Consider the following 20,746-nt stretch of genomic DNA (forward strand, 5'->3'; position numbering starts at 1 on the left):
AGCGTGTTCCCACAGTGTGTTCAATTTAATTAAGTATTATGGGAACAGCTTGTTCTCTTCAGACCTAGAGAGCTGGCTGGCGAGGAAAGAAAGAAACAGCAGCGAGGGAGTAGAGCAGGACAGAAAACAGGGAAGGATGAGCAGAGGGGGAGAAAAGGACAACGGCCAGGAAGGAACTGGAACCAAGGAAGCTCTTACAAGGCCAACCGTGTGTTTTCAGCCAATCTAGCAAAACAATCCCATTTTTGATAGGAAGTAAGGAAAACAGTGCTGAACTGTTGGAGCTCTTGGCCAGCTGAAGAAGTAGGGAAGATGAGAAAGAGCATGAGGATAGCCTGAAGGCACAAGGACACGGAAGATGGAAAAATGTCAACAAGAAAAGAAGAATTCTAACACCAGTAAAGGAGCAAGGATGTTTGGGGCAACTTCTAAAAGCTGTCCCAGCTAAAACTCCCCTGAGGTAAGGAGCATGTAAGTGCAAAATTCACTGGGGAAACCAAAGCAAGCTGGTCAAAACACTCTTGGCACACAGTATTTTGAATGGTAAAGGAAACAGCTACACTGGAATGTCACAGTTCTAAAGAATAAGGGGAAAAAGTCCTAATGGTCAGGGACAGTGGTTACCTACCCCATCACCTGAAAACGTAGCAATTGGCTCTTTCCCATCATAGGTTTCTGGAAAGGCTCAAATCTAAACCAGCACTAGCACCTACTGGAGAAGCAAGTACTCTGGAGAGCCTCAGCTCTAACCACTGTTTTCATTCACATCGTAAGAAGATTGAGAGAAATCTGGTAACAGCACATACAAGAAGGCTACTAGAAAGCATAGGGAAACAATCTCTGTGTTCATCCTAAGTAAGATGAGAACTAAGAGGTTTAAACTGGAGACGGACTGAAGTTAGGCATTGGCAAAGCTTTCGTAATGCAAAAGTTAGTCTCCGTCATTACAAAGTTTTAAGAATTGGTTAGGAAACACATACTAAACATGGCCTGAAGCAGAGCTGATCATGCCTGTTTGACTGAGGTCCATTCCAACTCTATGACTTCGTGACATGGTGTTTTCTAGACATGGTGCTGAGAGAACATGGTGCTGAAAGAAAAGCTTATCAATGATGCAGTGGATTCCCATGTAACTCAGTTCACTTGCTGATACAGGTCAACTTCCTATCATCCCATAAAAGGAATCAAACCTCTTATGAAACAGCATGGGATCACCAGGTAGACTAGTAAATGCTGCACTTTCAAAATACACTGTGTGCTAGGACAGTCTCATTGTGCTTATGTGCTTTGGGTTGTGACTAAATCCTGGTGATTTATATTTACATAAGCAAACTTACTGGGATCCCGTTGATGCCTTGAAATCCTGGAACTCCCATTGGGCCCTGAAGAAAAAGAGTACACATTGTATTTCACTTCATCAACTGTATATTTCAGTTACCTGTGACATACTTTTCACTCCAACATTTTTGGTCTTGGACTTTAGCTTTCCAGAGCAGACTTTCCCATGCAGATTCTCTCTGACCACAGGGGTCAGTGAAGATAGGAACAGAGCATCTGAGCTTGACTGGATGCCAAATCAGGAATGTTTTTATCAGGCAATTTAAAGTAAAACTATAATCTCCTACTGCACATCTGGGGAAAATAAGATGCCAGGAAAATAAACTATCCAGTGTAAGCTTAACTCTCAGTGTCACACTTGACCTTCCAAGAGTTTCAACAGGACTTAATGGGGTTTTCTGCCTATGCTTGGACAGTACCACCCAGAGATAGGCAGACCACCATACTAACTTCAGACCACCCCCAGCTGAGTTGCATGTCATTACGACTTTGTTGGTTCTATTGCTCTGCTCTGGACAGTAGCAAAACAGACTGTGTAAGCTGAATATCAAGCTTAAATTCTTGCTTTGGAAAGGTAAAGGAATTTCTTCCATAAGGGATAAAAAGACAGAATCTTACTGCATGTTGGTATTGCTTATATATCCATTTCAGTGGACAGAAACAGCAGTTCTGGAGTAAATAAGGCTTTTTTTCAGTGCAAGGAAATTGGTTCCAATTGTTAGTTAAAGGCCAATTCCTACCCCGAGTTTCTGTAACTTTCAAAGTCTGGTTCAATGATTTCAGTTTTATCTGCTAGAGTTATGAAAATGATATCACTTGTATCAGGTCTCAGTCCTCATTTTGAATCCTCCATTGCCTTTCACATGAATGCAACACCAAAGCCATGATGTTCCTTGTCACCACTTTCAGTTTACATGGTTCTTTAGCTTATGAGAAAGGGTAACAGAACTCCAAGGTGTTGACTAATATTAAACGAGGGTGTAACTGCAGCATATGAAAGCACAGTTGAACTAGTTATATCGAGCTAGCTCACCTATCAGTAGCTGGGAAGATATAGCAGACTAACTTTACTCTGCAGGTCCTGGTAATGAAACCTGGTAGAAACTGTCTTATTTTCACACATGAGCTGAGGACCTTGCATCAAGTAGATGATAAGATGCTCTGGAATAGTTCCAGAATGCAAGCCCTTGTCCTGATGACCCAGATATCCTTCAGAGTTTAGAAACCAAGCACAGCATGCAGGACTTCCTCTGTCTTTGAAGCTTTCAAGCTGTTGTCCTTGAAACATTCCTTTTGTCCAACCGCACAGGCATGGGAGTAAGAATCTCATCCCAGTCCTTGCATCAGACAATACCAGACTTTCCCATTTTATAATTCATTACACAGACTTAACGAGTCTTCTGCATGAGACCCAAAACTCATGATCAGACATGCCTCGTGCACATGTCCTGGTGTGCAATGTAAATCTTCCTTAAGATGAACTACCCATATGTAGCCACTCTTTATCACTGGAAGTACTTTTTCATACTTCCATTCACTCTTTTGCCTAGCTCCAAACTCCCCTTTTCATACTTCCTTCCTAAGGAGAGACAGCAGAATAGATCTGAAAGGCATTGAGATGTTTCTGTTCACTGTTTTGCCCATTCTTGCACACTGCACTATTTGACACCCACACCTTAAAGATTATTCAGTTTAATATGACATAGTTTATAATACTCTTTCTGTTATAAATAACTTTGGACCTGCAAAACTGAACTGCAGGTTCCACTTAGTACCCATTCCTTTGCTAGATGATAACTCAGGATGTTCAACACATGAACCAGCTCCAGTTCTCTCTGAATGCAGCATTAATAACACCCATCTGTCCCTGGGCATGTGAAGTGAAAGACTATTTGCAGCAGTAATGCTCATTTGATGATGGTTCATCTACCAGGATGAGTAAGTGTCCAGTAGCTTTAGCAACTGTGTTCTCATTCAAAAATAAAAGCAGGGATTCTCTAAAGATACCAATGAAATACTCCTGTGTCCAAGATTATCTTTATTCATTCAAAAACATATACAAGGCCACAGATGTATTGCAGGGACAGATAAGTCTCTGTTGATCCTACCTTGTCACCTTTATGTCCAGCCGGTCCAGGGGGGCCCACAGCTCCTCTCTCACCTTTTGCTCCTGGCAAACCTTCTGGGCCAGTGAATCCAGGTGCACCTATTGGTCCTTGAAGCCCAATCGGTCCTGGTCGACCCTAATAGCAAGAAAGCAATAAGTCAGTGCACGGTGTTCACAAACTCCTTTGCAATTGCTCTATTCAACTCAATCCTTAATGCAATTTTGTACCTCTCATGGAAATGAAAACATCTGAAGTTTTCCCTGTAAGTGATAAAGCTTTTAGAGGTTATTTCAGGCAAGTCATGAGTAATAGTAAGAAATCTCCCACTTTTCCTGGAAGATTTATTATTACCCATATTGCTGTAGGAAGGGACAGGGGAAGATGACAGCATTTAGGGATCAAATTGGCTGCTACTTGAGTTCGCACCTCTACTTCCAAGCTGCATAGTACTTGCTTATACTTTAGACCCAGTACAACAGAAAGGTAACACAAGGTGCAAGAAGTGCATTGGTCATAAGCAGTCAGAAAACACACTTTTGAGTATTTGAGACTAGTCTAATGGTTGGCTCAAGACTGGGGCTGATTCCACTGTGCTCCCCTGGTTGCCTTATAGCTGGGGCGTGGACTTTGCCTCCCTGAGCACAAAAAGAAGGATGCAATGACTGAGCAGTGCCCGGAGATGGCAGCCTTTTCTACAGCTGCATACAGGACTGCTGAGCTCTCATTGTTCTATCACTCCATGGATGTGCAGAGCAGCTGGGTACTTGTTCCCAAAACAGGCCAAGGTTTAAAAAGAAATTGCTGTAGAAAATTGCAAAAAGAAGGTTTTAAAAGAAATTGCTGTAATTCCTTAATTTTTATTATCCTCAGGAGCTGCCTCTTGAGCTGAACACTTTACACAGAGCTTTTTGTACACATCTTTGTACTTCCTATTTGGTTCCTTTTGAAAGAATCTGAAAGAGATCAACACAGCCTAAGGTCCTAGACTGGCAGGAGAAAATGGCAGCTTAGGGCTATGCTTTCTACTGGCAAGACAGTGGAACACATGAAGTTATCCATGTAGAGAATCAAACCTTCACACTGAAAGATATAGAATGGAGAAGGAAGTTAAAAAAACCCCAAATCTCCCTCCTTTCAATCCTCCTCTATGCTCATGCCCATGGTAGTGTTTCCATTCTCTTTCCCTAACTCCTTTAACCAGCAGAAGGAATGCAGCTCCCTGCTGCAAGTGTTTTAGCAATCTCAGCTGGAGACGTACACAGTCCTGACTCCACCAGTTGGCAGGTAAAAGGCTTGACAGTGAACTTAAGAATGCATCGTTACATGGTGATAATCAAACAAGATGAAAGAAATGGTAACTGATTTTAAAAATCCCTTTTCCAGGATAATTTTTAGTACTTATTCAGGTTAAACCATTTTATCCCATATTCCATGTTTCTTGGCTACTGAAGTAGCTATTTTCCCACTGTCACTCTTTCTGTTGTGACTGTTTCATCCTGGCCTTTTAGCAGAGGTCAAGTGCATGTGTTATACTTCATATCTTCTCTATCTAGACACTGTCCATGCTGTGCCCTTCCAGAGGCACAGATTCCCATCTGAAAAGGCTTTTCTGTTGATTATTTTTAGCTTTCTTCACTCCGGGTTAATCATCAATGGAATCCTTTATATTGGGAACCATATGATCATAACATTAATCCCCCAACATCTTCAGTGGTCCTTGACAACCATCCACAACAAGGAACATGTTACGTAAACCACATGCAATGCTCTCACTTTCAGTCTTAGCTTTAACTTCTTAATTTCCCACAGTCACAAGCTACTCAGAGTCTTTCAGGCAACACCTCACTTACAAGACATGGGCTGTGGGCTGTTTACCTTAAGACAATAGAGTAGGGGAGAGATATACCCCACAAATGGGCATGTTAGCATTATAGCCACCCACCACTCACACTAGCAACAGCATCCACAAGTGCACCAAGGTTTCTAGAGGAAACAATGCTGTGAATTCCTCACTTGTTTGACTTGCTAACACTTCGGTATTCAGTTAGTTTGATTGCCTGGTTAACAGCAGTGCTTTGGGATGACTGGAACTGATAGGAATTAACATTTTAGGAGGCTTTTTGTGCTCTGCTTAAGGTCACTTTGAGAAATGTATCTAGATGAGACAGCAAAGACCAGTAACTACAAGCTCTGCAGCTCTCTGACAGAGGATTTAAGCATGCTCTCTGATTGCAGATCCCCTAGGTAAAAAGTTCTCTTCTGCAATAGTGCCCTACAAGAAAGATTCTAACAGCACTTGAAGATTCTGTCCAGTGCCTTAGAGTGTCACTAAACCATAAAGACACAGTAAAGTGCTTCTAATCTCTCTGATAATGTGATTATGCTATGATAATCAGGCTCTCAAGAATTCCTACTGCTTCTTTTGAAGTCTGTGTGGATGGAAATCATGTTTTCTATGCTGAAACAAAGGACTTGCCTCCACTGCTAAAAAAGCAGCTTTTTTCATCACTCAGTAGCACTCCCATGAACTGTCCCAACATAAAAGCATTATAAGGAGCAGGCCCCATGGTGTGCAGGAGCAATTCCAGGGTAAAAGCACAATGACAATGAAGACTCAGGTTTTACCACAAGGTAAACTTAGAGGGTTCAACACCAGGTGGAACTCCTGTTTGACCTAAGTGAGCTTACCTTGTGGTTAAAGGTTAAGAGTCTATTATTTACTGGGCTTTGGCATCAGGATTGCTCTTACTTATCCAAAGGATAAAAAGAATAAAACATCTCTTAGAAGTGAAGAAATGCTTCAACACAAAATGTGGATTACATCAAACAGAAGCTACAGTCAACCAACACAGCTCCCTATTATTTTTACTGTTCAATATAGATAGAGTCCAGCAGCCTGTAGAAAAGCCATTAGTAATTAATGCAAATGGTATCATTTTGGTTTCCTGGCTGTATGACAGGAAAACTATAGAATGCTCCTAACAGCAAGCAAGGACAAAGTCTATGTTTTCTCAAATGCCCACTAGAATTTCATATAGTTGAATACCATGACCTGCATTCTCAAACATATTTGTGCATATTACACAAGAAGCACTAAATGAGCTGCCTGCCTCTCTGTAATGAACACGTCACTAGCAAAAAATTGCATTATTTCTTGATACACCATGGTGCTTCCATAGATAATTTCAGGATTGTGACCAAGTTTGTGCCACAAGTTCCATATGAGTCATACACATCTTTGCTACACACATTAAAAACACAGGGATGTCTCAGACATTCAGGTTTCCATTCTCAGTGTGTGGCAACCAAGAGGGGAAAAATGGCAGGGACAGACACCTCCCACTGCTTCTGAATCACCACACTGCAGAAAGCAGTAAAACAAAACAGCCTGAAAACGTAATTTGATGACAGTGTCTTTCAAGATGGAAAAGGTTCTGCAATATGTGCTGCCTTCCCTTCACCCTTTTAATTCATCTGCATCCCAGGATGTCATGGGGAAAGGCCAGTGTGGTGGGTAATGATGGGGCCTCTCTACTGCTACACAATCAAACACATCACAGCTTCTCTACTGTCTCTACCCCTGTGCCAACCCTAATACCCCACATAAATTTTCGCCCACTGAAGCAGAGCTGCTACACATAGCACTGCAAATTCCAAACATTCTTCTTTCCCCATTGCCTCTGTGAGCTTGGAGAATTAAGCGTAAATCTATTTGGGTTATCGCTGTGCAAAGGAACACACGTGGCAGTGGTATGGAACCTCCAGACATGCCCCTTATGGCAGCGACAAAAAAGAACACAAGTGCTTGCTTACTCGGGGGCAGTTCCAGCAGCCTCACTCACTACCACACACTAGCTCAGTGATTCATCCATATAAAAGGATACTGGAACTCACAAATAGCAGAATACAGTAAGACAGTAACTAAGCAGAACACAGGTAGGGTAGAACTGATCCGTACTTCAGTTAGTAAATGTATAGACTGCCATATTTCAAGCAGCAAAGCATTACTATTATTTTTCTAAGCAAAATTAAGGTCCATTATATGAAGAGAGCAACTGAATTTAAAGATGCTCATGTTTTCTCAAACTAACACATAGCTCCTTTATGAGAATTCAACAACAAAGAATTACATCACAAGAAATCCTTTGCAGTCTGAAGAATCTTATATTCAGTTGATTAGATTAAGGCAAACCAAAGTGCCAAGCATTGAATTACTATGGCCCTAAAAACAAAATCTATATTCTCATGTACTGCATGCACTAAGCAGCACACAGCCTGAAACTTGGAAGGAAGATCTATGTACCCAATTTGCACAGGATAGCCCATACAACAGATGGATCCTTCAAGATGCTTCTTCATGCATGCAAATGGCATTACCCACTTAAATTATGGCCATTCTCTCTGATCAGGTTTGCCATGTTACAAAAGGCTGAACTCAGACGAAGTGTCTACCAGTGCTAAGCAGCAAGTCCATTAGAGTAGCATGACCTTGGGCTAACCACTTCTTTCCTCCTCCATTTCCTCCCTTCTCTCTTCCATGTCCCCTGCCTTAGCTGCAAGATTCCTGCAGCAGTGGTTATCTCCTGCTGGATAGACTGTGCCTAGCACAAGAGAGTCCTGGTCTCAGCTGGGGCCCCACGGTTCTACTGTAACAATTACTGATGAAAAACCCTGCCCTCTTCCCCTAAATTACAGGTCAGGTGTCCAGTGCCCTGCTCACATTCCAAAGTCATTATTTTCCCTACTGAAAAATGCTTTGTACTTTTAAAGAAAATCATTATTCAGTTTTTCCTCTAAAAAGTTAGGGAGAATCTTGTTCAAAATGGCTTTTTTTCCCCCTATCATATAATTTACAGTTCTTCTACACAGTTTTTTACCTACACAGCATGAGATGAATACACAAAACCGTATACGCACACAGACATAATGGACCGGAAAAACCATCCTGTGCAACTATCCTATTACATTGAGCACCTTCCCCAAAACCTTCTTTGATGTTCTCAGAAAAGTTATCAGGGTAACAATTGGGTTTTAAACTTATTTTTAAGAAAAGAAACAAGTTTTTCTTCAATATCATAATTCATTTCAGGAGTTTCTGTTTATGGGAAGCAGCGCTTGGCATGTTCACACTGCAGACTGCCAAGGCTGCCCTGGGCATCTCAGGGGCAATCTTTTAATGTAGTAATGAGCAAGTGCAGCCTGTTCTCAAAGTGATTCCAATTTTAGTTCATGTGATAAACCCCATTTTCAGAAGATACTTCTGTTATTTCCACTAAGCATCACCAGACATGACCACAAGTAGAAAACGTAGTATGTATGTAAATGTATACATTGTATACATTGTGTACATGTATAGTATACATATATATGTATGTATGTAAATGTATACATTGTAAATGTATGTATGGTTTGACACCTTATCTTTAAACTGCTTAAAAAATTAATGAAATTTAATAAATCATTTGCTTTCTGATTCCTGTACTTCAGTAACATAAAGTTGCAATGGAAGGTTTACCACATTATCAATACAGAACTGCATATAAACCCTGGGCATCTTTATTTTTCTTTATTAAAGATCTTCATTTTCAAATTAGGTATTTAAATCTCTGAAAAGTTCTTTAGAATGCTCAGTTTCCAGTTAAAAACTTTCATGGAACATCCTGATCCAATCAATTCCACATATTTGCTATTTCTATTTATAGCACACAAAGAGACCACATACTGTCGTCTTTTTCCCCACCACAGACAATGCCAGGAGTGACTCAGTGTTAAATCTAAGCAATTATTCCAGCGATACTTCATAAGCTTTAAAGAAACTACTTTTTCAAGCATATGTAAGAGTCAAAAAGGATAACTTTAAGTCTGATTTTTTGTTTGATGTACAGAAACATCCAAGACAGATAAGAAAGTAAGAGCATGAGGAAAAGCTCCAGGTCACAGAGAGCACAGATAACATGAAAGTAACTGCAAGTCATTTGTGGGTTGTAACATCCATGTGAGATGCACTGGCTGGGCAAGAGCCTTCCTGTGCTGCACTGCAGAGAGAAGGGGACCCGTGAGCATCGCTGTGTGGCACACAATGACAGGCACTATAGAAACACAAAGGTATTATTTGTGGGGATATTTTAAGTAAAGAACAAGCAGCAGGATTCACAAAGCATAGTAATGACTTATGCTATAGTTCAGTCAAACTAATAACTGTTTTATGAAAATTATTCTTTTTTAAGGCACTATGCTATATATTCTAATGACACATGCCTCTTCATGATGATCACTCAGAATTACACCGTTAATTCAGCAGAAACTGTGTGAGACAGTTATTATGGCTTGCAGCAAGTCGATACTGATGAACTGTGTCCCAGGTATCACAGTAGCAGATGTGATCACTCCTAAATCCCTAGCTTACCCACTGAGGGCCAGGTTATGCATGGCCATCTGAGATGAACTTTTCATTACTTGCTATGGCAAAAGGTTTTTCTGCCAGCTTGGTTGACACCTTGAGGGCCTTTTTATGTTTTAAAGTGGAAGGGCAATGCTAGGTTCATACACTAATGGAGAGCAATTCATGCAGGCAGCACACAAGGCTAACATCTCTGCTCCTCTGAAATCACACATATGTTTAAGCCTGACTTAGAGGCAGCTGGGGAAATGAGGCATGAAGGAGGAGGTGAGCACCAGCAGGCAGGAACAGCTCCCACACCTCATGGGGCTCTGGTATTACATTACCCTCATCAACATTCCGAAAAATAGGGCTTATATAGAAAGGATGGATTACACAGTTATGAAACCTTTGTAAAAATGCTGCAGCAAGTGAGGTCTGACTGATTATGAACGAAGCATCTTTTGATATAACAAAAGACCACAGTACAGCCAAAGGTTTGACTGCTTTATGAGATTTTATGGTCTTTTGCAACCTCAGTTCATCTTCTCTCCCTCAAGTCTTTGGTGCCTAATCTCTAAAATATGTTCTAGAAAGCCCTTACAGTTCCTGGACCTGTTCACATAGGACAGCAGCTGTCATAACATTGTCCTGCCCTTAACTGAGGGAAGGGCACTTGTGAGTATTGTGTACATCTCTTGACAGCAGCACAAGTCCCAGGCTGAATTTTAGCACAAAAGAATTAGTTATTTCAGGAGAAACAGGATTTCTCCAGGAGTTCTTTCCATTTCCCTGATGGTTCTACAGGAAAGCAGACAAGGCAGCACAGTTGTCCCTGGTGAAAGCATAGCAGTAGGAAACAACCAAATGACAGCTTCTCAGCTGTCAGTCCCCAGAGAGGAGATAGGGTGAACGAGAAGTGAGGATCAAAGCCCTTGACCCTGCTGGCTTTGCTTGCAGGGCTTTTGGCTAACCACAATGATCTGGAGATGCCACTGGCTCTTACCATCAACTATTTTTTGGCCCTTACAGGCCAGTAAAGCCTTTTGAAGTGGCACAGAACAGCAGGTATCTACATCAAGATGCTCTAGCAAAGGATCAGCAACTAGTTAGGGTTAGGTTTCATGTTTACCGAAAACTGTGTGAATTAAAAGAATAATTAAAATTGCTTCATTCTTAAGTAACCCATAGCGCTATGCTACACACCAGCATAACCCGTAATGGAGAGCTGCCCACAAATACACCCAGCTTCACTTTGTTTCATCTTCTTCAGCTTTATACCCTTACTTATAGAATCATAGAATAGTTAGGGTTGGAAAGGACCTTAAGATCATCCAGGTCCAACCCCCCTGCCATTGGCAGGGACACCTCACACTAAGCCATGGCATCCAAGGCTCTATCCAACCTGGCCTTGAACACTGCCAGGGATGGAGCATTACTTTTATCACCATCAGAAATACTTTGCAGTCTGCTTTTACATTTTGTGTTTAAAGTTGTCTCTTACTCAATAACTTGTTTCAATCAACCAAATGGGATCACTTAGTTTGATCTCATATTTAAATGTTTCTCTCTGTTGCTTTTCACATGATAAACAATGTGGGTGAGCTTCAGACACATACTGGGGGTTTATTAAGTTTACACCATTTCCAGTACCCAGCTACAGGCCTTGCAGTACATACTGTTTGTATATATATCTACATACAATATATATATGTGTGTAGACATATTGCCTCTCCAACAAATTTACTATGATCAAGCAAACTATTTTGCATAAACCATTTATATGAGTACTGTATAACTCATTACTAACACATTAGTTATAGATATTAGGCAAGTCCCTTGAGGAAAACTGATATTGAATCACAGTGATTTCATGGCAGTCACATCAAGACCTCTGCCCATCAAACTACAGCTCTGACTCTCCTTAACATACACCCTCCAACACCCAACTTTTCCAGGGATCTGCTATGTGCTCAGGAGGAAAGAGCAGGCAGTGTTGTGTTGTTTTCCCTTCCACTTATCCCTAGCACCCTGCAGAACAAACCAAAACAGCCCAATGTGCTTCTAAAGACCCGTTTAAGTGAACATCTACAATGACCGTTTTGCTACCTCCCCCTCTGGCTGGCATTTCCAAGCCGCCTTCCTCATGGATCCAAGTGACAGAAGATTCATTGTTGCAAAAAAATGTTGTCAGTAGAAAATTAGCTGTATTAAGTAGTGGACTGAATAAGGGAAATCTTGCCAGTGTCAGGCCTGTTAAGACTATTAAAGGGACATTGTATCGAGGAAGGCAGGGAGGGTTCAGCCACATGCTGAAGCCAAACAGACTCCAAACCTCCTCAGGGTCTGCTGTGTCCAGATCTGTTAATTTGCTTTGGGCTCCTCTCCAGTTCCTTCTTTCACAACAAGTCCAATTGCTAAATTCCTAATTCCCCTTGCAAGCAAAGGCTGTGAAAAGTTAGTGTTTCCTCAGAGACAGAACAGGGATGTGCACAAGTAGATCCAGCAGGAAGAGAATACCCATACCAGTGTTTCCCAGTAAATGTATTCCTTAGCATATAGGATGGTTTGGTCTTCCCTGCTGCACTAAGGGGCAAAGCTGCTGACTTTCATGCAACCCACAAAGGCACTGGCTATGACAGTCCAGGCTGTGCACTGGGAAAGTGACAACTGAACCCTACAAGAAGGGAAAGAGCATGAGGAACTTAACACTTCTCAGTGGACAGCTCACTCTTTTTACATACAGAAACCTGGCTATCAGCCTCTATACAACCAAGCTGTTGGATTCTGAAAATGGAAGCCTGAGACAGGAAGGAAGGAAAGTGGGAAATGGTATTAAAAAGCTCAAAAGTACATCTCCACTGGCTCACAATTTCTAATACTACATTATACCTGCATTTGACTACTTCTCTCTTTCTGCCTGAGAACTGGAAATCAACCACAGTCAAGACACATCCTGCTCCCCCAATAACTCAGAGATAAGGAACAGACCCAGAAGTGTGAAATGAAGAGACAATGGAGTTACGGAAGCCCCTTCTGCTCTATGGATGATACAGAGAGCTTTCCATTTCCCGTATGCTGTGGGAACAGTGTCCTCTTGCACCAGAACTTCCCAAAATGTGGCATTCAACCAGAAAAGAAAGGAACAGCAATGAAGAAACCAGTAATGAAAACCTTTGAGGTTTCCATGCATGGGCACAGTTACAGAGCTCTTATAATCACCTCCCATGACGTCCTCTTGGCCTTTCTAAAGGGCCTTATGCTAGAGACAAAAAGTAGTTCATGGTTTTCACTTCACTGCAGTTTCAGCTACAGATAAACTATTCCCAGCTTCAGTTTACATCAGCACCTAAACTAAGTTCCCAGTCTATTTAAATCCTGGCACTTATATGGGGGAACTAATTCCCACAAGATGCTTCGAAGACCAGCAATTTAGGAGTATTTTTACAGGAACAATCACAAAGAGGGGAAGAAGATGGAGATGTACAAGAAGAGTTGCAAAAACATCAGTTAAATGCTTCTAGCAAAGATTTAATGCACTTCTAGAGACAAACCACCCACTAATCAACAAGAGCCAGGAAGAAGTTCAAGGGTACCAGCCCTTAGGACAATTATTTCATGCTCACCAGCTGGGTCGCCTGCTAAGCACTGGAGTGGAAAAGCAGGATCCTGCCCTAGTTTTTGTCTGGGCTAGCAATAGCAATATTCCCTCTCTTCAGGCAATTTTAGACTCCAGACTGGAGTGTGCAGCCTGAGATAGGCTCATCCATTCCCAGATTCTGCAATGTCAAATCAAAGCCATTTTTTAAATTAAAGGGCTGGAGGGGTTTGTTCATTCAAAGAGAAGTCATGTAATAAAGTATCTATTTACTTTGCATAGATTCAAAACCGTCCACAATGCTTTCTGCCAGGCAAAGACTTTCAATCTGAATGGGATGCTTGGACGTCTAAGAAACACTCAGCTCATCACAGCTATAGAAACGAGTCTTGTCTTCTTTTTCCAATGGCTGTGTTAATTTCCACTTATTTCTGCTTTGAAGGTGGCTCTCAACAAACTGGATCAGCAAACTGATAACTGGCAATGTCGGAAATGCAGTTTATCTGAACTGATTATAGCAAAAAGACGGTTAGATGTAATCTGAGCAAAAAGGGCTAATGTAGTGTATGACACATGGAGCAACTTCTCTCAAGGGATTGTAACTGAGGACCATTTTAATGGAGATATCATATTAATCTGTAATTAGCAGCTGTACCTCTGTTGCTCCCCTTGTTTTCATACTTCTGATGGAAGTTTCCTATGTTGCTGTCAACCTTTTCACTGTATTCCAGCTAAAGCAGAAAAACTTGGTTTGAATTCTGAAAAATAACCAACTAAGACAACAACCTTTGTATTTAACAGCTTCCCTTTGAATCTTCATTAAAGTTGCTGAAGTTTTTCTTATTACTCTTTGCCTATCAGCAGATATTCTAGCTAGTAATACGGCTATTTATATTAGAGTGATATTAGTCTTACTGCATTTTGTGCTAATTCATATATTGAGGTGAGCTGGTTGCAGAAATAATACTAACTAAAATAGCACAGATTTATTTTAGCATTTTTAATAAAACACAGCTGTGTTTTTTCAGGTGGTACCTAATATAATAAATAAGAAAGATGACTTTCTAAATGTTTGTCATGGTGTTCTCTGTTTCTGCAAAATGTCAAGTGAATCATTAGAAAGTGAACAATAGATTCAGATCACAAGCGTAACATTGGCATTCTAAAAGCAGTTTTAAATGCATGCCTGTATCCATTCGTGTCTTTCAGAGTTTCTCTCAATTTGTCTCAAGTTCCTGAAAGAACATGCTTAGAAGATGCTGGGATAGCCGAACTTAAAATGTGAACCTTTCCCCTAGCTTAGCCTGCAATCCAAGTCATAGCCTAACCTATTCTGGACCATGATCTTAAGACTGCTTTTTGGCTCACTTTTATCATACTGAACTTTTATTTTTCTAATCTAATTATTCTATTGAATTTCACTGTTACAAAGAAAATATGTATATATGAATTGCCATAAGCAGTGTTCCAGAACATAATCTTGGCTTTTTTTCCTTTGTTCTTACTGATGTATTGATTACATCCCTTCCCCTGTCCAGTATCCGGTCTTTGTGCTATTACAACCAAATATAAGTGCTTAGTACAATATAATGCTGAAACCAAGTCTGAACATGGTGTATGATCTATGCAGCATGGAGCTACTTCTAAGCCCTACTAACGTATCATGTATTAACATTATTCATCTGGTGAATAAAGTAAGCCTTTTTGTAAAAGAAAAAACCAATCAAAACAACAAAAAGCCCATTAAAACATACATCTCTACACATCTACAACCCCCCATTTTAGTCACCAGACCATGTTCCACATCCTAAATATTCTGTTTACAAGACTGAAACACGGCAGAAGTTCTCATTATCCACTAAGGTCATTCAGCCCCAGAGGATGCTTCTAGTTAGAAGGCAGGCGGGGAAAGTAGGCCATTCACAGATCTGTCCAGTAAGGGGTCAGTGGTGAACAATAGATTCTCTGCAAGCAGTTTCCCCTACATTTTGCCTCCCATAGCCTTCCCAGCATGTTCCTGGCGCTTCAGGAAGGTCTGAGCGGCTTTCCTTGCACAGCATTCTGCTACAAACAAAACTATCTGTTGGAACAGATAATATTAGCCAAGATTTAAAACTCAGATGGGAACCATTTGCTTATTCAAGATAGCAGATTTAGAGCAAAATCTCTTCCCAGAGACCTGCTACACAGCAGAGCCGAGGGGAGTTTTGCAAACATGTAAACAATTCACTTTAAAGGGGGAAAAAATGGAGTCTGTGCATTCTCATCTATGCAGGGCTTGGAAATGTATAGACCAAAGCACGAGGGGAAGGTTGTAGATGCCTGCAAATCTACAAACATAACATTTGGCAGGATTCCAGTTATCTCTAGAGGTTTAAACAGAGCAGGTCCAGGCAAAATCTTAGTGCAGTGCCTGATAACAAGAAGCGCCAGTCAGGCAGGGGCTGCTTTACAAGGCAGGGCAGGAGAATAACTGCAATTAGTACAAATAACTTCAAACCAAAGTCATGGAGAGAGCAAGAATAGAGGATTTTTCATTTCTCCTAATAAGTGTTATATATTGATCAAGATAAGGACGGAAATGAACTCTTCACCTAATTGAAATCCCACTGGCTAAGGTATATAGAATAAATGATTAATTCCAATGTTGCTTGTCATCACATAAATTGTATGTTTAAGTCTTTGGACATTTACTACGTGGCTGTATTAACACTCCAAAAAGCTTCATTCATTTGTTGGTATAAATCACACTTCCAGTCTGCTTAATCTTTGACAGACAGGTCTCATTGTCCCCAAAATCCCTTGCTACACAATACAACAAAGGCTGAAATGACTCTGTAGGTCTGCCCTGCTACCCACACTGCTCTGCGCTTCCTGCCCATATATCCCTGGAATTCATGACCATGCAGATTACTAAATTACACACTAGGCCAGGGATTAAGCACAGCTCTTTGTATGGGAGCATCTGAGGTCTGGAAGAAGATTTTACCTGTCACGGTCTGTGCTCATTGAGCCTTGATGAGAGACAGAAGGAAGCAGTGCTGCAGAAGATCACAAACACTGGGGTGTGATAATCAGCGATCTGTATATGATGACAGAATAACCGCATTGGTGCTGTCCTGTACACAGGTCTAGGGAGCTTTAGGCAGACAATAACCAGCCCACTACTTCCAAAGCAGTTCAGCAGCTTCTTCCTTCTTAAAATAAAAGGAGAAAATGCTCCCTGTTCTGATATACCACAATCCAGATAATGGCCTTCACGGTACCCAAGCAGAACTGAAACGTCTGAGCATTAGGAATGTATCCTGCCGTTAAGCAAACGTACCAACAAGCCAAAGGGAGGCGTACGGTAGCTCATCAGTTGTTTCAAATTAGCTGCTAGTCAAAGCCAGAATTGCTTCTGGTTGCTTTCAGAACACTTAAGAGTTACGTATCTGAAAGGAAAAATAACACCACAGCAAAAAGGCCTGAAATAACAGCATGAATTTAAACACCTCAAGGATATCAAATACGTTTTATCCATATATACATACAAAAGTCACACTGCTTCTCACTTGAAAAATCAGAAGCCTTTAGTATGCCTTAATCTTGATGTCTCTATAGGACAGAGGAGAGTTGCCTCCACTCTGTTGTAACTCAGAGACGGCTGGCATCTCCAAGCTTTGGCTAAGTCTGTTTGTAAGTTCAGTAGTTAGATTTACGGTAGCCAGGACAGTATAATGATGGAAATTGGACAAATCTGTAGACAAAGACAGTGCATTTTACAAAACCAAGTGTCTTTGTCTTTTTTTCTTTTTCATTTAAAGTTAGTAGATGTTACCATCTTGTTTGGCTTCCTTCTCTTTGCATGTATATTCTTCATTTCAAACAGCAAATGCATCCTCTAGTTTTTAATAGTTACATTGATGTAGCCATACTGGTCTGAAAGATGATACTGCATTTCTCATTGTATTTTGCACTCATTTAGAGTGAACAGGAATTATCTAAGGCCTGAGAGATACAAAGTTCACAACACAGTCACTTTCATGGGTTTGTTTCAGACAGCAAACTCTGCTAACAAAATATACCAAATGGGACCAGTGCACCACAAGGCAGCGATGCATTGGGTCTGCATCATCTTATCGCATCAAAGAGTAGCGTTACTACATGCCAACATGATGACATGTCATTTTAGAGAAACCAAACTGCCTCAGATCTGCAAACAGCCTCCCAGCAGCTCATGAAAGAATTGCAGCCCCCCAGAAACCCTGGGAGGACAAGCACTGGAAGCGGATCTGGTCTGCACAGACTCAGCAGGACTCTTTGGAAGTTGCTGCCAGTGCTCCTTTTGCAGCCAGAACAGCCACTGTTGAGCTACACAAAGTACACTAAGCCCTTTCCCTAGAGCCATCAGTTGGGAACAGTCATTAGACTGCTGTTTGAGAAAAACAAGCAAAGCATACTTTAAATGAACAGAGAAAAAATGAATCCTCTATTGATCAACTGCTGCAAACTGGCTTCCTATTTCCCTCGTTCATTAAGTGCCTCCAATTTCAGTTAAACCACAGCTATTTGCTCTAGTGTTTTTATACAGGGTATTTTTTAAAGCCTCACACCATGCTGTATCTGCATGTGCAATAAACTGTGCCCTCAGCCGCACATGTACATACCAGCCCCCTTCAGACACATTAAGTTGTTCATAATCCCTGTAGGTATTTTGAACAGCCTATCTTTTAGCCAGCAAGAACAGCATAACAGTGAATGAGTTACTGCCTTGTCTGTATCTGGATCTCTCAATAAATACTTGCTTCTATGCAGTTTGGGATGATATGAAGACTCCAGTGTCTTCTCAACAGCATCAAACCAGACAAATACAGCTTTAGTGAAGTACCACCCTGATGTCAGAGGAAGAACACAAGGGAAGCCCATAAAAGTCAACAGTTCTACACACAGGGTAAGGTGAAGTTTTGTCTCAACTTACGCTAAGGAAACAGCTTGTGTTCTTGTTCCCACCATGAAACTAAGCACTGTGGATGCACATGGGAGACCCCTGCTAGCTGTTTTTTATGTGAATCTGGTTGCCACCTCCCTGTGCTTTTACTGTCACTCCACATGATAAAGCCAAGAAACCAGCATACAAATGCTGACTGGCAGTTTCACACATGGTCATGGGAAAGGCAGGCTGCAGAGCAATGGTTTAACTTTCCCAGTTCTCAGAGAGGACATGCCCAAGCCCAGGACCTGCATCCTGAACACTGGGATTTCACTTGAGTCTCAAAAGAGGCATTGTCTTCTCTTTGCTTTCCAGAAACAGATTTTTTCTATTGACATAAGTAACATTGCAGTGCAAAACCTCTCATCTGTCAACTGGAATAACAGTGATTTTTATCTTGGGAAAGTGAAATTCAACTATCCCAAAACTACATCTTTGCTAAACAAATAGAGGAAAAGAAAAATACATTGTCTCTGTCTTTGTGTTACTGGATGTAACAGCAAGTGGGGAAGAAATCTGGGACTTCTATTTGTTTGGTCATGATTTACCAGTATCAAATCAATGTTATTTAGTTTGATAGTTATTTTCTATCACTACACCACTCTAGTATTAACAGCCCACCCTGTATTTGTTAAAGAAACAACTAACCCTTAACGCTGCCTTATTTTACTTTTCCTCTCCACTGAAGTGCATATCCTTTTCCAAATGTCAGTAGCTTCAAAGGCTTGATTTTATCAAAGTATCCCCAAATCCAGCAGCCTTCCGAGAGAGACTGGATCCCCACCTCTATTTAGCACTTAGCAGGGCATTGCTTGCAGAGACAACACTATCTTGCACCACTGACTGTAACTCTATCTAAATTATGTCATCTACATACATTCAGCTATCCAATGAAGGTCAAATTAATGATCTATCTTTAAATTAAACAAAGGAATGTTAAGGCTCAATCCATGCTCTAATGATTACAAATAGCACATACCACAGCTTCTTGTGTTGGTTTTATGGTTCCTTAGCTCTGCTGAGAGCCTCATGACAGCACACTCACCTCATCATGGATGGGCAGCTCTATGCTCACTCCAAGCTTAGAGTCAGCACCAGGTTAGAGACCACTTAAACTTACACGCTTGCCTAAATCAAACTGTACCAACATACTCTCATGGTCCTTTTCTGGCTCACGTTTCTTGAGTGTCCTTGTTGCTTTGTGGGATCATTTCATTTTAATTACATTGCAGATCCATTAAATGTATCTTTAAACATCCCTATTACATCTGCAGGGAACACGAAGTCTAAATGCTCCACGGCTGAAAGCAGATGGATGAAAATCCAGATCTGGCCTCGTGGCCAGCTACAGTTTGGGATAGTTCCATGGTTTTGTCCCAGCTGTGTGCTTTTCTTCAGAATCAGTACATTTAAGGCTTAGAAGAAAAGTCCTTTGGTGCAGGGCTTTTTTTGTTGTTTATACAAAGTACAACTGATCCTGATGTGTAACTGAGGCCCCAGGCCCTGCTGTACTATAAATATTGAAAACAATCATCAGACCAAAGAAACCAGTGTCTTTGTACAAATGCTCCTTTTTAAAGTATGACCCGTTTGGATGGTGTCTTCCAATCCTGCTGCAAGTAGTGTTTTACCTCCCACATTAATACAGCTGTTACAGGACACATCTATTTCTAATGTACCGGAATAATCTGATTCTTGTACAGAGATGGTGTAAGGAACGTCTATAGTACTTGCAGTAGTACTCAAGTTCAGTGCAAGGAAAGAGTAGTCAAGTAACACATAAGTAAAAAGTAACTCATTTAAACAAAATCTCTGCCACTATTCCATTTTCTAGTTAGGTTTGAACACAAAAGTATTGGGAAATTCTGATACTTAATATAATACTTAATACTAATTCTGATACTGATATAACAAGACAATAGTGTTTCAAACAGTGTGCTGCATGGCAAAAACCATACAAATAAAGCTAAGCAGTCAATTTGTATCTTTTGTTTAGACTGGAATACGAATTTTATACAACCTATATAACTTTTAAATCCTATCCAAACAAATGCAGGGGCAAAGCAGAGTTTTCAAGAGTACCTACCTAGAACTGTAGGTTTTATTTATCTGCAGAACTTGTGCAAAATATCTGGAAATCAATTTAAACATAGGAAGCATTACCTCAGACTCCCCAGAAAACCAAAGAACATTATTAGTGATAACTACATTTCATTCGTTCTTCACATTGGAAGAATAAGGCTCCTTACTCTCGGAATATTGTGCCTAAAAAAGAAGCTAAAATCAAATCAAATGTATGTTTAGCAAAAAAGAGTAAGCTCTACTAGTTCTGACAAGCAAGTGGTGCTTGC

The 20,746-nt window shown here is 40.8% G+C and overlaps 1 protein-coding gene across 2 annotated transcripts in view; it reads right to left on the reverse strand.

Moving 5' to 3' along the window:
- The window catches only part of COL4A6 (collagen type IV alpha 6 chain), a 116,209-nt gene that overhangs the window by 38,112 nt on the left and 57,351 nt on the right, over nucleotides 1–20,746 (reverse strand). For both annotated transcript variants that reach the window (XM_034063874.1, XM_034063873.1), the window contains exons 3-4: nucleotides 3,447–3,581; nucleotides 1,338–1,382 (exon numbers count right to left, since the gene is read on the reverse strand). In XM_034063874.1, coding sequence (XP_033919765.1) covers nucleotides 1,338–1,382; nucleotides 3,447–3,581 — 180 coding nt within the window. The remainder of the gene's footprint in view (nucleotides 1–1,337; nucleotides 1,383–3,446; nucleotides 3,582–20,746) is intronic.

Source organism: Melopsittacus undulatus, chromosome 6 (genome assembly GCF_012275295.1).
Source record: "Melopsittacus undulatus isolate bMelUnd1 chromosome 6, bMelUnd1.mat.Z, whole genome shotgun sequence".
Classification (NCBI taxonomy): domain Eukaryota; kingdom Metazoa; phylum Chordata; class Aves; order Psittaciformes; family Psittaculidae; genus Melopsittacus; species Melopsittacus undulatus.